Source organism: Tamandua tetradactyla, chromosome 1 (genome assembly GCF_023851605.1).
Source record: "Tamandua tetradactyla isolate mTamTet1 chromosome 1, mTamTet1.pri, whole genome shotgun sequence".
Lineage (NCBI taxonomy): Eukaryota > Metazoa > Chordata > Mammalia > Pilosa > Myrmecophagidae > Tamandua > Tamandua tetradactyla.
The window spans coordinates 161,573,577-161,593,450 of record NC_135327.1 but is presented as its reverse complement, the minus strand read 5'-3'; the positions used below and the strand labels follow the sequence as shown (position 1 = coordinate 161,593,450).

General features: G+C 36.2%; 1 protein-coding gene across 6 annotated transcripts in view; it reads right to left on the bottom strand.

Moving 5' to 3' along the window:
* The window catches only part of CPED1 (cadherin like and PC-esterase domain containing 1), a 295,057-nt gene that overhangs the window by 131,631 nt on the left and 143,552 nt on the right, over positions 1-19,874 (bottom strand). For all 6 annotated transcript variants that reach the window (XR_013158483.1, XM_077117962.1, XM_077118342.1 and 3 more), the window contains 4 exons: positions 16,579-16,649; positions 9,331-9,381; positions 4,402-4,588; positions 3,155-3,323 (listed from right to left, as the gene is read on the bottom strand). Coding sequence is in view for 5 of the 6 variants with exons in the window: in XM_077117962.1 (XP_076974077.1) it covers positions 3,155-3,323; positions 4,402-4,588; positions 9,331-9,381; positions 16,579-16,649 (478 nt within the window). In the remaining variant the exon portion in view is untranslated. The remainder of the gene's footprint in view (positions 1-3,154; positions 3,324-4,401; positions 4,589-9,330; positions 9,382-16,578; positions 16,650-19,874) is intronic.

Here is a 19,874-nt window from a genome sequence, read left to right as displayed (position 1 = left end):
CTTAGGATGACCAATATCAAGCTGACAAAATTGAACCAGAAGAGGTAAGACGGATATGGGGAAGCTAAGTAGGAAATTATTTAGTATTTGAGTCAATAAGTAATAAGAACTGAACCAGGGTAGTGACATAGGAAGGAAAAGGAAGTGACAAAATGGAGAGAAGTGGGCAAATCCTACAGATTCTATCCCTGCAATGCCGCATCTTGCCATCGTTCTCATCCCTACCAATATCTCCCTAGAGACTCAGCATGTAATCAGGATCAACTGGGCAAAGATTTCACCACATGAGACCAAGGAAGGAACTGATATTCCAGAATATATGGCGGTATAAAAGCTTCGCCTGAAGGATTTTACATTTATAGGAACACTTTGAAACAGAAAACAACTCAAATTAAACTGTTAATACCCACAAAATGTGTTTTACATTTAGAAGAATGAATGAGTCATCTGATATTTAAGTTTAGCATATTTAATTTGAGAGTTAAACCAAAATTTACAGCTGTACTAGTAATTGTGGGTAGTACAATTATGTTTCAAAAGACATGTTTCAAAAATGACATAGTATAACTCCATCTGCTGGTACCTTGAAAGTAAAAGTACATTTTTTTCCCATGCCATAATACAGGAATTTTCTTCTTTTTAAGCATTTTTATATTTTTTTAATTATATGAAAGCCAAGTTTACTGACCAACTTAATAATGTAGTCATTCATAGAGACTATTAAAATATTAAATCTAAATTAAAATTAAATTTTTAGTGTTCTTTTATGTGAAAAGTAGCTTTTGTCGGTAACCATAAATATTCTGGGAAAAATTCATACCAACCTTCCTTCTTTCCTCAAAGATGATTTATTTTGGGAGTTAGTTTCTATCTAAAATATTGCATCAGATAAAGAAAAACAATATAAGTATGTAATTGAAGGTGAATGGGACATGACTCCCAGGGATGAGCCTGGCCCTGGCATTGCAAGATTAGTTGACCAAAAGTGAGGGTGGGGGGTAGGAATAGAATTTCAAAGCCTAAGAGATTTTAAATTGAGTCGAAAGGTCATTCTGGAGGTTACTCCTACGCAACTTTCAGGCTGACATTGCAAACTGCCACAATATGGCAAACCCCAACCAACAGTGTTCCTGGAAACTCTAAGGGAATCATGTAATTTACATAATGAAAATAGTCACTGAAATATTAATTCTGGATCACATCACATGAGAAAATCAGGAATGCCTTGAAAATGTTCAGAGAATTCAAGAAATTTAGAAAAATATATTGGTTATACTGAATCACTCATAAGAAGGATTATAAAACATTTAAGAAAATGTAAAAAAATACATTTGTGTTATAACAAATATATAGTAGTCAACATGGGATTGAAATTCAAGTTATGGGAAGCACTACAAAAAGTGTTTGTTTCCTGGAAAAATTGTCTTCTTAATGACATTTTCTAGAAACTAGTCTTTTCATAAGCAAGGACAGGTTTTCTATGAAGAAAACAAATAGCATTTTCTATTATATAGAAAGAACTGAATTGAAAAGAGAATGCGCTAGAAATGTACAATCCCTAGAATGAAGAGAAGTAGTAGAGAAAAGAGAATGGAATAGCTCGGGAATAGGGTAAGACAATTCTTGATGTGCAGTTCTTGCACCAGTGGCATCAGCATCACCTGTGCGCTTGTTGGGCCCTACCTAAGACCTACTAAGAGAGACTGGAGATGGGCCCAGCAATAAGTGTTTCAACAAGCCTTTCAAGAGATGCCAACAGAGGGTCAAGCATGAGAATTCACTATAAGGAGAAGCGGTGATAAGAGAAGAATGAAAGGAAAATGAAGCGAAGAGACTACAGCAATGTCAACCAGCCCTGGTAGAAATGGTGCCATTCTAACTGAGAAGCCAGGATTTAAGGGAGGATTATGATTACTGAATTATTATATAGATACTCCTTTTTATTTTCGGGATTGATTGGATTGTTTTCATGGCACTGTGACACCCACCTGTGGGTATGACCTTTTGATGAGATGGAGATGTGACTCCACCCATTCTTGGTGGAACTTGATTAATTTACTGGAGTCCTTTAGAAGGGGTGGCATTTTGGAGATACTTGGAGAACAGAAGCAACGGAGCCAACACATGAGATTCAGACATTTAGATGCCCAGATGCAAAAAGAAAACACCCCCAGGAAAGCTGTTTGAAACCCAAATCCAGCTGCCAGCCACATACTTTCCAATGTGACAGACATCTGCCTTCCTTGAGTCAAGGTATCTTTCTCTGGATGCCTTGATTTGGACATTTTTATGACCTTAGAATTATAAACTTATAACTTAATAAATTCCCTTCTTAAAAGCCATTCAGTTTCTAATATACTGCATTCTGGCAGCTTTAGCACACCAATACAGATCCCCAGTAGCATTTCAAAGCCTTTGACATGACGCATTTGTAATTACACTTTCTGAGTGGATTAGTGCCTATGATAAGGGTGGCAATTACTATTCCCTGGAATTACCTGTAGTAAAGGGTATATAATTGCAGGAAGGGTATACATAGAATTCTTACAAAGGCAACAAAAAGATAGGAAAGAACCATTAAACAAGACAAAGCTTTTGGTAATGTTTACCCCCTTCCAAAATCAACAGGGCCACGAAATGTTATGTATTGCTAAGAAGAGAAACTATAGTCTTTGAGAATGGTTAAGGTATGAGACGTGAATGAGAAATATATCCACCCCATGCAAATTTAATTTCATTCATCTGGTATGCCTTCTGTGAAATAATTTCATATGTTCCTCTCTTTCCACTGAGTCTAGTTTAAAATTTCAGAAGTAGATCCAGGGAAAACTCCAAGAAAAACAAAACAATTTAAAAGGGAAATGTGAAACCAATTTATAACGAAGTGTGAGTATTCAGACATTTCTTTAAATATGTGGCATGACAATCCACTGATCAAAATAAATGCAGGGAAGAACCACCACACAAAAAGAAAACCACTCACAATGATGGGTTTCAAATACCTGGCTGAGATTCTTCCTTTTTTTTCAAATGGGACTACAGTTTTGATTTAAAGCATGAATTTTTTAAATAATACTTTTCATTTGGCATTTTTTCACCTGTGCTAAAAGGTCATTCCCAATTCAAACCAAGTGAAAATGTAAAGTTCACTTACCTGCACAAAACCACAGGCTGTGAAGTCCTCAAACAAGGGTAGACTTGGACGGTGTTCTCTATAGACAGTGAGTCTGTACATAATCAGGGAGTCACTCTGTGCTGGAGATTCGTCCACCAGAAACACTGAGATTTTGTTCATTCCTAAGCCCAGAGGGTAGTTGGCAAAGCTGGAGGAAGAGAGAGAGAGAGTTAGGCAATACGAATGGGGAGACATTTATTCAGCCAAAACCGATTCATTCAAAAACATTTATTAAATGGCTACTCCTTCCATGAAAACAAATTTTGTCTGGATAATTTCATAAGAAACTTAAAATGTGAAGATAAAAGAATTACCTCTCAATTTTATAGTACTTTATTATGCCGAGGCATCTTGCAGAGCAAGTCATGTCTTCTATCAACTAAGGGACGAAAACTAACTTTTATTTACCAGCTGTCAGGGCCACAAAATAGTTCATGTAATACTCACAACAACTCTGTACAAAAACTATGATTGTCCCTATTTTAAATATAAAGACACCATGGCATAGAACTGGTAAACAGATTGTGTCGAGTCACATGGTAGAGCCAGAGTTTTGACCCACGATGGTCTGAATTGAATCATCTTCTCTTTCTACTAAATTCACCTGACTCCCAGGGAAGCAGGGTACATTTTTTTCTCTATAACATGGAAACATGAGTATCTTCCTTGCCACTGACATGGCAGGTAGTAAATTTCTATCTTCTGTTCAAAGTGACAAACAAAAGAGTTGGTTTTGTTTTGACTTTCAAATCATTCAATAGAAAAAAATTTCATTAGGACTAGGAAAGTAAGTGTTGCTATGTCCACAAATTGTCACCAACGTGTTTACTAAGAAATCTGCTCCTGTATATTTGAAAACTTAGAGTTAGGAGGGGTTAGAAGGATAGTGCTGTTCAGAAGGATTAAAAGGTTCTTGAAAAAATCTTAAAACATGGAAACAACAATAAACAAAATTTTTCCTTAAAAGGTTCTCTTTTGTATTTCATAGAACAAGATCTTCTCTTCTTACAACATTGTTATAAAGATTAGTTACAAAGATTTCTTATAGATCAGTAGAAAGCTGTGTTCTTTTTAACCACATGGTATCCGGAAAGGTGAAGGATTTCACACCCCAGCAATCTCTTCAACTGATCTTGTGTCTTGGCTTTTCTGAAGCTCTTCCAGAGCTTGCCTCAAATGCCTGCCTCCCACTATAATTCCATTCAGCCCCAGCTGGCTTCCCATACCTTGGTCCTGCCCGTTCATGCAGGTGCACCTTGCACTGACACTTAGAAGTCTCCGCTCCAATTGTCAAGGTAACCACATCAAATGGCACTTCAGAGTAATAATCTTTGATTTGGGGGTTAAATTCAGGGTTTAGTTCCAAATGTGGATGTGTGAAGATCTGCTTGATATGACATAGTGTATCCTTAACTGTTAAATAAAACAAAACAAAAGAAAATACCACCGTGAAATGGATAAACGATTTTAAGACATTTATGATTAGGTATTCTTTATCGTTTTGAGTAAATTTAGTTTTCACTGCTGGCTTTTGATTCAGCTCCCTGGTCACAGATGCTTTGTGGCTGCGGCTGCATTCTCTATTTGACACATTTTGTAGAATTTGCCTTATTTAACAGTTGCTGCCGTCAGTTGGTATTACACAGATGATATTTTTTGCTCAGCCTTGGAAGTTTAAAGATGCATAAGATGGAAAAATCTCTCTCCAGGGGATTGATGATATTTTTATGGCATTTATTGCATATATCAGGCAACTGTGTAAACAGGAGTAATGTCTCCAGGTGGGTTAGCAACAGTAGGGGTCCAGCAGGGAACGAGAAAAATTTCTTAATGGGGAGTATCATTAAAATGCCACTCAGCCGGGTGCACGGGTGGCTCAGTGGTAGAATGCTCACCTTCCATGCGGGAGACCCGGGTTCGATTCCTGGACCATTAGCAACCACCAAAAGAAAAAAAAAAAAATGCCACTCAATTAATATCGCAGCTTATGGGCAGTAAGGTGGAATAAAGCATAGGAGCTCCACTATTACAACACAAAAATTCATGAGGGCATCCTGAGTCCTCTCGCTTCCCAGACCACCTCAATTAGGGAAAGAACCATAGAGTATATACTATGTTCTGCTCAATCCGCTTGTTTTTAAGCCATTTTTAAAAAGCCTTTCAATTTGGCAGCCCAAGTTTTTAAAAAGTATCTTGGCAAGAAAAAAAAAATAGTACTGCAGATATATACATTAGACTCTGCTAAATTATATTCAGCGTAAATATTTGAAATAAAGGAATTAGCAAAAGAGGCTGAGCAAATGTTTTTCACAGGGATGTCTACAAGTATTTTGATCCATAAATACCTTATAATAGTCAACAAAATTCCCACAAAGAAGAACATAGAAAAACCTATAGAAATCAGTAAAATGAAGATATCCTTGCATTTTCTTTAAATATTCATCATTGGTTAACAACATAGCAACAAGAAAGATAACAGAATTCACTGCAGGTGCCTATAAACTCAAGTTAAAGTTGGTAGAACTTCCTATTAATAGTTACATATTTCTCTACTTTTAGGCAACTATCACAATTATTTTTCTAAATTCAAATCTGACAATTTCCCACAAATCTTTTTTTGGGGGGGGCGGCAGGGGGGGTGCATGGTCTGGGAATCGGACCCGGTCTCCCGCATGGAAGGCGGGCATTCTAACCACTAAACTACCCGTGCACCCTCTACAATTCTTTAAACATTTCTCATCACCTCCAGAGACAAGTCCAAGCTCCTATTATGATGACAAGGCATTTGACAATCCCTTTCTTATTTTCATACCCAGCTGCATTTCACATTGTGTCCCAGACTTTGGGCTACAACAAGATAAAAATTCTTATGTTTCTTTGATGGACATGGAGATATGCTGCCAGATTCATGGCAATGGATACCAGCAATCATGTGGATGCTCTATTATAGTTCTGAGAACCAGATCTCATATAATTCTGAAATGCATGGTGACAAACACACATACACACAAAATTAACTATGTATTTCTGAACCTTACTCAGTCTTCAGAAGAGAAATTATACATTATGAACAGTGACAATAGAATAGATACATTGCAATTTCATTTTAGAAAAAGTCAATGAAAAAGATAGTCAGTTTGGTTGAACAATTCAGCAAATTGGAAAAACTACCTCTGGCTGATTTTATTAATTGACCTAATTGTCAAGATTTAATCTGGCTGACTTGTAGGTAGGCTGCATATAATTTTGATGAACATACCAACTCCTGAAATCTATAATATAGGAGAAGAAATAAAAGAATAAGACTACGGACTGAATTATTAGAACACATCCTGAAAAGCTTTTAATTCAAATTCAACCACTCAGTAAGTCATTCATTTTTTTAATCAATGATTTTTTTCCAGCATATTTTATATGCTGAGATAAGGCACTGAGATAAGCATAGTAAAAAAGGGACATTAACACTTGTGAGATAGCTAGATTTCAAGGATAGGAAATACGCTTTAAAGGCAAATATTTCCTAGGCCAAAAAGGAATGTAAATACCTGAGCTGCAGTTTTATGCCCAGAATCAACTAAATGAACAATAAAGTATCAGATTTTGTTCAAAACAGTAAACATAAAAGATGTACAGGTATACCTCAGAAATTACAGGTTCAGTTCCAAACCATCGCAATAAACTGACTATTGCAATAAAGTCAGTCACACAATTTTTTCACTTACCAGTTCATATAAAAGTTATGTTGACACCATACTTCAGTCTAAGTGTGCAACAGCATTGTCTAAAACAAATGTACATACCCTAATTAAAATGTGACACAGAGACATGAAGTGAGCAAAAGCTGTTGGAAAAATGGCGCCAACAGACTTGCTCAATGCAGGGTTGCCACAAACCTTCAATTTGTAAAAACACAATATCTGCAAAGCACAATAATGCAAAGTGCAATAAAGCGAGGTATGCCTGTACTTTAGCTTAAGATATATTTTTATGAATATTCACTGAGAGTTACTCTGGGCATTTTATACTTTCACTCAGTAGTGAAAACTTTCTATGGGTCTTGCCCATTTGAATATTGAAACTCAGCCCAACTCACACATATGAGATGAAAGTGCAATCATTCTACTCTGCAAGATTTTAGCAAGTGCTTACTTTTTTTATTTCATCTAAAAGTCTCCACCTCTGGCATGAGAGCTGTGTCCCAAACCCCTGCTTGAAAGCCAGTTTAGTCCTGACATCCTCTTGGACTGAATCATCAGAGTGACAATGCCAACAAACACCTGGTGTCTCTTTGGCATCTTTCCCAACCCAGTCTCATCTCAGGCCAGCTTACCTTGGATCTACAAAGAACCCAGAGAGAGGTATGGTGGTAGCAGGCATTTAAACCTATTTGGCAAGTATATATGGGAAAGCTGTTTAAGGTTTTGGCTGCTTTTAATGGATTTCTTTTAACTATGGAATTTTATAGCCCTCTTGAAGGATACACATAACTCATATTAAACATAGGAACAGCCTAGACTTTTAAAGATAATCCCACCTGTTCTGAGGCATCATCACACCAGGCTATTTTTTAATCTTATGCCATACCATAAATCTTATACCATACCATAAAAGTAGAAGATTAATTATGAAGAGGTCCAGATAGGGTTAGTTTTCATCAACATAAAAACATGAGCAAAATTAAAGAGCTTATCAAATATATTCATATCCTCTATACAGTGTTACCTGGAAACTGAAAATAATGAGATCTTCCAGAAATTTCCATTTCATAAATGAGAAAATGGAAACCTAAAGATATAGCCCAGCCCACAGTAGACCCTCAAATTTTCATTGCGATCCTGCTCATGATTTTCTTGCTAATCCTTTTCTCACTACACTGTCCATACCAGCATCTCAGAAGCATTGAGTAGCAAGTATTTTCCTTGAGGTGAGGTACAAGGGAGAGAGAAAGTGCAGGGAAGGTGTGCACAAAAGGAATGTCTGTTATTTTTTCCTTATTAGCTACACCTTCTTTAAAATACTGTTTTTCTTTTATTGGACATATTTGTTAATTTTATTAAACTCTATTATTATACATGTTTTAGAGAAAATATGCTTTAGAGGCAAATATTTTCTATAATATTTTAAGGACAGTATCAAAACATAATGAAGGCATTAAATCAAATTTTAGAAGACACAAATTCGATTTTGCTAAATAAGAAGACTTCTATTTATAGTAAATTACACCTGTCCATAAATTACTTTTCTCAGCTTGAATATTCCCACAGGATAGTTATTTTGCTTTATTGTATTTGTTTAAGACTAAATTTCCTCAGTGCAAGCATTAATTTTGTATCATATTTTATAGGATATTAAAAAAATGCAGGAACTTTGGACATAGAATCTGAACTTTCAGTTTCAGGATGCAGCTCAATATTTAAAACCCCTGTGAACTTGGTAAAGTCAGTTAGACTCTCTAGAATGCTTTACTGCAAACTGTAATAATATCACAAGACAAAGTTATAAACATTATTTTATAATTTTTTTTATAAAACATGTAACTAAATATTTTTTGTTTTATAGTTATACTATAAGATGTATAACTAAAGATAATTATATCTTTTTTTTTTGCAAGGGCAGGCACCAGGAATCGAACCCAAGTCTCCAGCCTACAGGTGAGAACTCTACCTGCTAAGCCACCATGGCCCACCCCAAATATATCTTGATAAAAATCCATAATAAATAGAAAATGAATTGAAAATCTCAACTATTATAAAGAAAGCTCTACTCAAGTGCTATCTATTAAAGAATAATCTGGAAGGGACGAAATCATTACAGAATGGTGAGACCCCTAAAGATCCATGTATAAAGCAGATGAGCTGTTCTCTTCTACTTGTGGGACCTCCACATTGATACTCAGAAGGCCCCCCAAAAGGAGCTTGGAAGTCATCGATCTTAACATAAAAACTTAAAACGTCATCTTCAAAATGCTCAAAATTAGAAATGTTCTTCTTATGCAAAAATGACCAGATATAGACTCATTCAGAAAACTTATAACTTCTGAAGATTTAATTAAAACAAACCAGCACCCCAAAGATATCCTCATATGATAAAATCATGATTTATTCAAAGCATGGCAATGCCACATTGCTGATTATGCTACTTTAATCTCAACTCACCATCACTGCAATGTATTTCTTTGGTCTCATTCATAATTTGTGGCACTGCAGCTAAAACAAGAATAAAGTTAAAATGAGAAATATTAATCAAAATAAAATAATAAATACCTAGTAATTAAAAACAAGACGATTAAATATAAGAACTATTTATAATTTAGCTTTTATTATACCATTAAGTACTTCTAAATAAAACAAAATGAATTATTTGGTCCAAAACATAGAATAATGATTATTTCAAGTAGGAAAATATTGAGGGAGAAAATGAATGGTCTAAATGTCATCTGTTCCTCGAAGGTGGGGATTTGGATTTGGTGATCTGTCAAAGTTCCTTCTATTTCTGTGATCCTCTAATTATAATTTTCCAAATTACTAGAATTAAAGAATTTCCATCCAGTTGGTTCCACTAATATTTACCCTAAACTTCCAAACTGAGTCAAATGTCTATCTAAAAGACTCCTTAATAAATATTTATGGAACAAAAGAATAAATGAAAACTTAGAGTGTTTAAATAATTCATACAAAAGACCAAAAAAAAAAATGGTAGGAGAATGAAAGGTAGAATATCAATTAATTATCAGTTCTTCAATGGCCCTTCTGGTTCATTAAAAAAAATAATTTTCATTATATTTATATTAAATAATATATTATTATATATTAGATTAAATTTATAACTATTTAATTTTTTTTATTTTTCTGGTTTGCAGAAAAACGCAGAGTTCCTATAACCTCCATCTTTTATTAATACCTTTCAGTAGTGTGGTACCTTTGTTACAACTGATAAAGAATATTATCATATTATTATAATTGTACTGAAATTACAGTCCATAGTTTACAATAGGGTTCTTTGCTTATGTTGTTAAGTTCTACAGTTTTAAAAAAAATTTACTCCAGTAGTATACATACAACCTAAAACGTTCCCCTTTCAACCACTTCAAATACACAATGCAGTGGTGTCAATCACATTCACAGTGTTACACCGCCACCACCATCATCCATTACCCAAGCTTTTTCATCACCCCAAACACATTCTGCACTTAGTAACCATTTACTTCCCAGTCCCTAATCCAAAAACTCAACCTTACCCGCTGATAACCTGTATTCTAGTTTCTGACTCTATGAATTTGTTTTTTCTAATTATTTCATATCAGTGATATCATACACTATGTGTCCTTTTGTACCTGGTTTAGTTCGCTCAGTGTGATGTCTTTAAGGTTCATTCATGCTCTCGCATGAACCAGAACTTCATTTCTTTTTAACAATAAATAATATTCCACTGTATTTATATAACACATTTTGGTTTACCTATTCATTGGTTGATGGATGCTGGAATTACTTCCACTTTTTGGCAATTGTGAATAATGGCGCTATGAATTGGTGTGCAAATCTGATTGATTCTTGAATCACTGGTTCTCAAACTTTAGTGTGCCTCAGAATCATCACGCATTTGTCAAAATACAGATTCTTGGGCTTCATCTCCAAAGATTTTGATTTAGCAGGTATGAATTGTTAACAATTTCTCAGGCAGTGCTGATGATGCTGATAGACTGGGGACCATACTTTGAGAATCACCATGTTGGATCAAACACCAATTTGTAATAGAAAAACTTTGATTTTTTAAAATTGTAGACACATGGGTGGGTACTTATTTTCATTTTTTTCTTCTTAGAATTATATATTTTTCTTATTAAAAATAAGAAATATTCTTATTTTGCAGATATTCTTTATTTTTTAGAAGGAAACAATAGAAAATACAGGTAGCCAAAAAGAAAAAAGAAAACTCACTATTTGTTTCCTTTAATACTATAGGCTCTTGGTACTTCTAGCCAATTTTTTCATTTAACTGTGTACCATGAGAGGTGGGGCAAGATGGCAGGATAGGGAGTTGTGGAATTTAGTTTGTCCTCTAGAGCAGCTGGTAAATAGCTAGGAATTTTCTGAAACAAACCATTTGGGGGACTCCTGTGACTGGATACACATTGTATACCAGTTTGAAAGGGGTGGAAGGTCCAAGATCACCTCACAGAACTATAAGCCTTCCAAGCTCTGGAGGCCGGTCCCTCCCCATCATGGACATGGTGGGATGTTTTGGTATTACCTTCCCACTGGAAAAAGAAGAAGTCTCTACTAGGAGCAAGGGAAGGTAGCTCAACCAAGCTCTAATTGCAGAATTAACAAATTCAGACTGCTGAATATAAGCTCTGAGTACAGATAAACCTGGGCCAACCATGAAAGAAACCTAGAAGTTTCTCCCTGGCAGAGAGGAGGTAGGGCTGACAAATATAAAAGAAACAAACAAACAAAACAAGAGAGGCTTTGAAGTTGGCCAAGCTCAGAATACTGGAGAAGAGTTGTGCCCCAAGAAAAGGGGCACAGAGAGTCAGTAACTAATTCTGGTTCTTGATTGGCAAACCCTGGAGCCTGGAGTCTGACCCTTTTTTGACTGCCCATTAAACAAAACTGCAGGCACTTTCAAGTTTCATCACTACCCCAGGAAAGGGTTGAGTTAAGGTATGACTGAGAGACAAAGTAACTAGTTGGGTGATGAAGACAGTTCCCCTAAAGGGCATATCTTCCCCCAAGAAAAGGAGGAGGGGTAGGCCCAGCACAAATGGTGGCCCCCATTTAAGGAATTCAGATCCCAAGGCTGGAAAACAGAAGCAGCTAAAGCCCATCTTCTGCCTCAGCCTCTGTCTCAGCTATGCCCCTGGTAGCAACAGGGTCTACTGAGAATTAAAGGCATCACACCATTTTATGCCAGTGGGGAACTGTGGGTTGACAAGCACCACCTGCTGGGCAGGATAGGAAAAGCACAGAATCTAGAGAGTTCACAGGAAAGTCTGACAACCCGTTGGGTCTCATAATCAGGAACTCTTAATACTGATTGCACCGTCCTGAGACTTGGGCCTAACTTGTCTGGGAAAAGCAGATTGGAGCTGATTTTATCTGGCAGGATCAGAACCAGAAAAACAAGAGTTGAAAAATTCTCACCAGTTTAACAAAAGCTATATGAGAGGTCTAAAATAAATTGAAATGAATGTTAAAGAACAGATAGAGAACAAAGCCAACCAACAAGAAAACTCTAGGCAACAGGGAGTAAATGACCTCTAGAATAAAATAATCAAGGATATCAGACACCTAGATACCAGCAAAAAATTGCAAATCATACTAGGAAGAATGGAGATATTGCCTAGTCAAAAAAACTAACTCTTCAATGTGATACAGGAATTGAAACAACTAATTAAAGATGTTCAAGCAAATCTTCTAAATTAAATTAAAAAATCAAATCAAGGACTGAAGGAAGATTTGACAAAAGAGATGAAGGATATACAGAAGACATTGAGTGACCATAAAGAAGAACTCAAAAGCTTGTTAAAACAAATGGAAGAATTTATGGGAATAAAAGGCACAACAGAAGAGATGCAAAAACACAGTAGAGACTTACAATAGAAGATCTAAAGAAGCAGAAGAAAGGATTGATGAACGAGAAGACAGAATGTCTGAAACCCGACATACAAAAGAACAAATAGGAAAAGAATGGAAAAACATAAGCAGGGTCTCGGGGAATTGAATGACAACATGAAGCGCTTGAATATACACATTACGGGTATCCAAGAAGGAGAAGAGAAGGGAAAAGGGGCAGAAAGAATAATGGAGGAAATAGTTACCGAAAAATTTCCCAACTCTGAATCTGTTGTGGACCCCAGAAAAGCCATGTCCTTTAATCCTCATTCAGTATTGTTGGGTGGAAGCTTTTTGATTGTTCCCATGGAGACGTGACCAACCCAATTGTGGGTGGTAACTTTTTATTAGATGGTTTCCGTGGAGATGTGCCTCCACTCATTCAAGGAGGGGTTGCTTACTGGAGCCTTTTAAGAGGGAACCATTTTGGAAAAAGCTTTAGAGCCACAAGAGCAACCAGAACCCATATAGCCATAGACCTCTGTAGATGAAGAAGGAAAACCCTCTGGGGAGCTTCATGAAATGAGAAGCCTGGTGAGAAAGCTAGCAGATGTCGCCATGTGCTTTCCAGCTGAGAGAGAAACTCTGAACTTCATCAGTCTTTCTTGAGTGAAGGTAATATCTTGTTGGTGCTTTAATTTGAACATTTTTATAGACTTGCTTTAATTTGGAAATTTTCATGGCCTTAGAACTGTAACTTGCAACTTAATAAATTTCTCTCTTAAAAAGCCTTTCTGTTTCTGGTATATTTCTTTCTGGCAGTTAGCAAACTAGAACATACACCTACTCCAAAACACTTATTGATGAGATTGTCAAATGTGAAAGACAAAGAGAATTTGGAAAGCAGCAAGAGAAAACTGATTGACCACATCCAAATGAAGCTCGACAAGACTACATGTGGATTTTTCAGGAACTATGGAGGTAAAAAGGCAGTGGTATGATAGACTTAAGATACTGAAGAAGAAAAACTGCCAACAAAGAATCCTATATCTGGCAAAAATGTCCTTCAAAAATGAGGAAGAGTTTCAAATATTTTCAGAAAAACAGATGCTGACAGAGTTTGTGAACAAGAAACTTGCTCTATTAGAAATACTAAAGGGAGCACTATAGGCAGATATGAAAAGATAGAAGAGAGCAGTTTGGAGAAGAGTGTAAAAATGAAGACTATCAGTAAGCGTAAAAGGAGAGGACAATATTGTAAGTATAATGAACAAAGCTGAGTGTGAGCATGTTTAAAAGAGGAAGGCTAGGGGCATGTATGATACTAGAAGGAAAGAAAGAGGATGAAAGCTGGGGCTGTATAAATAAGCAAAACCTAGAGTGGACAATGATGGTAATTAAATGTACAAATACAAGAAAGTTTTTACATGAGAGAGCAAATGAATGTCAATATTGAAAGGTGTTGAAAATGGGATGGTATATAGAAAAAATACAGTCAGTGCAAACTAGGATCTATAGTTAACAGTAGCAATGCAACATGCTCCCATTAACTGTAACAAAGGCAATATACCAAAGCTAAATGTCAATAAGAGGGGGATCTACGGGAGGGGTATGAAACTCTTGGTGGTGTTGTTTTACCGTTTTATTTATTTTTTTATCCTTTATTGTTTTTTTCCTCTTCTTTCTTTATGAAAGAAAGGTAATATTCTCATACAGATTGTACTGGTTAATGCATAAATAAGTGACTATACTGGGATTCATTGATTGTGTACTTAGGATAGATTGCATGTTGTATGAATAAACTTGTTTAAAAATAAACAGAAAGATACAAGTGCTGGAGAAAATGTTCTTTAATTCTCATTCAATATTTCTGGGTGGGACTTTCTGATTGTTTCCATGGAGACGTGACCCACCTAATTGTGGGTGGTAACTTTTGATTAGATGGTTTCCATGGAGATGTGTCTCCACCCATTCAAGGTGAGGTTACTTACTGGAGCCCTTTAAGAGGGAACCATTGTGGAAGAAGCTTTACAGCCACGAGAGCCACAAGGACCTGCAGAGCCAACAGAAAGGGCAGAGCCCTGGGGAAGCTGTTGAAGATTCCTGGAGAGAAAACTGGCAGATATCACCATATGCCTTCCCCAGCTTAGAGAGAAATCTTGAACATCATAGCATTCTTGAACAAGGTATTTTTTTCTGGATGCCTTAATTTGGACACCCTTATAGCCTTGTCTTAATTTGGACATTTTCATAGCCTTGGAAATGTAGACTTGCAACTTAATAAATTCCCCTTTATAAAAGTCATCCCATTTCAGGTATATCACATTCCAGCAGCTTGCAAACTAGAATAGATATATACTCAGAGAAACTGCAAACAGGAATGAGGATGGACATTTTCATGATGGTGTTTACGGTGTCAGTATTCATGATCTGCAATGAATGGAGGTGACCTAAGCATACATCAACTGGCAAATGGAAGGGTGAACTGTGTTGCACCTTGTAAAAACACAGTTTACGATGGTACTGTGGAATGTAAATGGAATATTGAGCTGCTATAAGAAGGAATGAAGGTATGAGGTATGCAACTAGGTGAATGGCCCTAGTTCATTACGCTGAGTGAAATGTCAGAAACGAAAATACAAATATTGTATACTCTCACTAATATGGAGCCTCACCTATAATATGCAAACTCTAGGAAGTGAATTCAAGAGCACAGGTTATCAGGTGATAGAACATGGGTAGAGTTTGGGCAATCAATGATTAAGGAGCACAGAATGTTAGATAAATCTCATTGCAAAGGTTCCTTGATTGTAAGCTCTTTCAGCAGTTGCTTCTATTCTGAGTTGTAGCTGTTATTTCTAAATTCTGAGCTGTGGAGCTCTTTGTGTATAATCTGGTAATTCCCTGGAAATTTGGGTATCTGTGTGACACTTGAGACTCAAGGTTAAAGTTTTGCAGTTGTGAAATCAGCATTATACCATAAAGCTACTGTTAAAGAAGCTGAAAAAGAGATTAGACTTCAATTAGAGATGTGATTGAAGCTAATCTGGTTAGGACTAAGGTAAACCAGAATACAAGATAAAGGATGATATTGACTGTGTTTTAAAACTTCAACTTCTGTGAGACCAAAGAAAGGATATTTATTTGGTACAAAATTTATATTTTCTGTAACACTTTATCCAATTTAACCTGTATGGTCAGTTTACTCAAACAATATAATTGCATGGAATCTTGAATAGGGAATGAGATCTTGCTATTTTGTATAGGTTAATGTAATATCCCACTACATTCTAGAGTAATATTGGCAAAAAACTAAAAGAGTATTTGCAAAACCAACTTCAGGGACTGGGGAAAATGTGGAAATATTAAACTTCACTGCCTGGGAAATTCCTGATATCCTCACAAGCATCAGGGGCTACCAAGTTAATAAGCTAAGCCTCACTCTTGGATCTAGCCCTTATGAAACTTATTCCTGCAAAGAAGAAACTAAACCTACTTATAATTATGCCTAAGTTATCCCCACAGAAACTTTTTTGTTGCTTAGAAGTGGTCTCTCTCTCTAAGCCAACTCTGCAAATAAACTCACTACCTTCCCTTCTCCCCTGCATGAGACGTGACTCCCGGGGTGTGAATCTCCTTGGAAACATGGAACATTACCAGGGATGAGCCTGGCCCTGGCATTGTGGGATTGAGTAAGCCTTATTTTTAAGAAGATAAATCATTTCAAATTTGAGAGAAAATAGTAATTTCTTGCTTAATTTTCATTTTTATTGCTAATGAAACCAAACATTTTTACGTGCTTTGTGGCCAGTCAATACTTTTGAAATAAATGGGACTATATTCTTTTACCTTTTTTATTTTCAATTGTATCAAATGGCACTTGTGGTTTTTCCATGTTCTCATCCTCTGCAAAAGAATTCCTGAAAATGAAATGCCAAACAACTGTGGATCAATGAAATGAACAAACTTCATGAAAATTACATCTAATACAGTGTTTTTTTTTTTTTAACTCCTGTGTTGGGCCATGTTATTTTGTGAACACAAAGGACACTTTCTGGGTTTAATACCTCAAATTCTGTAAATCTATCCTCAAATGAGATGAGTGGAAATATCATCATCACCAATCAACAGAAACATTTGATGAAACTCAGGGCAAAAGCTCACTATTTAGTCCAAAACTGAGCAATCTCTGATAACCTGGATCCAACAGAACTGATTCATTCTTAATGGACTCTGGTTGGCTGAAGTTACAGTTTTGAAGCAAGAAGCCTTAGAAACTCTGAGGTATAGCCTGGGAAGAACATACATATAATCTAAGAAATATGAGTGTACCGTGGAGGAAATAACCCATGGCTTGCCAATGCTTCTACCCCTGAGCTCTGATTAACATAGTGAATCATAGGATGAGTTATATCTTGGTGTTTTCTCTGTTGTGTCACTAACTAAATGCCTGGCCAGATTGCCCTCTAAATCCTCAAATTGGGAGCCAAAATAATTTAAATTACAGGCAGAAAAATTGCTGGTGTAGATGACATTCGGGCCAGATGGGCCGCTGTCACCTGATGTGACTTTCCTGTGGTGTTGTCCATTTCCACATCAGCAAAATGGAGATAGCAATACTTTTTTTACTCTGCAGTATTGCCATAAAAATCAAATAAAGTGTTCTGTGTTAAATGTTATAAATACAGGGGAGATGAATAAGATACATTCAATTCCTTCAAAATATAAACATCAGATAAAAAATTGAGAAGACTCAAGGAGTTAAAATATTGCTAATATTGGAAGGGGTGATAAAGGTATTGCAGTTTTATGTAAAAAAAATCTTTATTTACTCAGATCTACATGATGAAATAATTAGGGGTGAAAATAATGTCTAAGACTTATTTTTAAATATGCCCCTTCTTTTAATTAATGAAGAAATAAATAAGGTGAATGTGAGGTGAAATATGTTTCATTGAAGTCCAACTGTGTGCCAGGCCAAATATAAAAATAATCTCTAAATTCAAACCAAGCAAAGGCCCTAGGGGAAGCTCGCAAGAGAAACAATGCTAAAATGAATTTTGGAGATGTTACTATCTTAATGCAATGAGACACTGTGTAGTTGATAGCATTCTGCAGTCATTTCCTGTGTAATTGCGTGTGGCTACATTGCTTGCTCTGATAATGTGGATTTTCATGGAATGCATTTGTTTAGCGCAAACTACATGTGCAGCTTTATCTCCAGTAAAGTGAAAACAAGCAGATAGTGTGCCAGCATTGATTTTAGAGTTTGCATTCTAACTCTGTTGGGACCCCTGGATCCTAGCTTTGGGGCATACACATAACTGCTATGTACTACTGTTACTTTTCTGACTTTTATCTCTCCTCACTTTGCTGCTATAAATGAATGATCTTGATTTAAAGGGAAGGATGAAATCATTATATCCCACAGGCAGTGTACGTATGTCAAATTGATTATTTCTGAGCAAAAAATGGAGGTAGTCGGCTATGAAGATAAGGGCAGTGATGAATGACTACCTCTGACCTTCCTCCTTGCCTGAAAAAAGCACTGGACATGGAGAGGAAGACAATGGTCCATGCCTCAACTCTGTTTCTATTAGAATGGTTAAGCAAATGACCCCTCTTTTCCACATCTCAGTCTCACCATTTGGAAAATGTGGATAATATGTTTCCTCCTTGCAATGGGGCATGGCTAAGATCATTAAACATACATACAATCATTGGGAAACTCAAAGATAATTAGAATTGTGTAGTCTTACTTGAAATGCTCTAGGAGCAATACACCTAACAGTTTCTTGATAAACATCTGGAAGTTTACTTGTCTCAGTATTGATTTAGATAAAACTTTCAAACTTTTCCCTCTTTTCCTTCTTTTATAGGAACACTATTCCCACTGCAGATGGTTTAGTAACATGAAAAGGAAGCATAGTGAAATGTATTATCTGCCTTCATTGTAGCATTTCAGCTACCATGAGGCACATGGAAGTTATCTTACATAATCTTTCTGAAATACTTATGAGGTAGAATAATCCATATTTTACAGATGAGAAAATTGAGATTTAGAAGGGTCAAAACCTTACCCACTGAAATTAATGAACTCTATAGTTGGGATTTTTAAATCCACATCTGTCTGATTTTAAAAAGACAGACTATTTTTACTATACTCCACACTGATTATTCGTTAACTCCCTCAATGGATGGGAGTTAACTCCCATTTTTACCATACCCCACACTGATTATTCGTTAACTCCCTCAATGGATGGTACTCCAATCTTTGGCACTGATGATGAGCCAATTGCTTAATCTTTCAACATATGCAGACCCTGAGGAAACTTGCTGGGGAGCAAACTTTCCAAAGCTGGCATTTTTCAAAGGAACATGCTCAAAGTTAGAAACAGTGCTGAAATAGGTTTCTTGGTAAATCAAGTCTGCTCTCCCCCCATCTGTTAAGAAGAATGAGACAATCTTGGGTTATTTGAGTGGCTGAAATTACCAAGCGGCTTTAAAGTATATTATATAAAGTCTAATTTTCAAACAAGCAAAAACCCATCAGGCCTACTACTGCCAAGTATTGGAGAAATAAGGCCAATTCATAAAGTTGTGTTGATTAAAGTGAGTCTTAACCTGACAGATGTCCAAAGAATTCTCCAAATATATAATTATTTATATTTTGAATTATAAGAAAAGTTTAACATAGAACTGTTCTGTCTTCCGAGGCAGTAGGAAATGAAGCAGAACCCAATAGGAAGTCAGAATTAGCCAAGATTGAAGCACTTTCTGAGGGTGACTGCAGGAGATATGAATGGTTATGGCATCTACATTTGGTCTTTCATCTCTTTAGGAGCTTTAAAGTTTATTGCTATTGTCCTGGCAGTAGAAAAGTCAAATACTTCCTTACTTCCATCCCTGCAATAAAGAAGCAGACAAAATTTTAGACCCTGTTCCTTCACCAACTTCTGAATATGTTCATACGTCTAACTTCTCTCATCTTTCTTTTCATTCCTTGATCACTCCTATTATTAAAAGGGAAGTGGAGATAGGAGGCCAAGAACCTTATCTCCCCGCCAAATGTTTTCCTCTGAGATTCCACCTTCTAACAAAAAAGTTCTAATCTTGTGCCAGTGACAGAACAAATATACAAATTT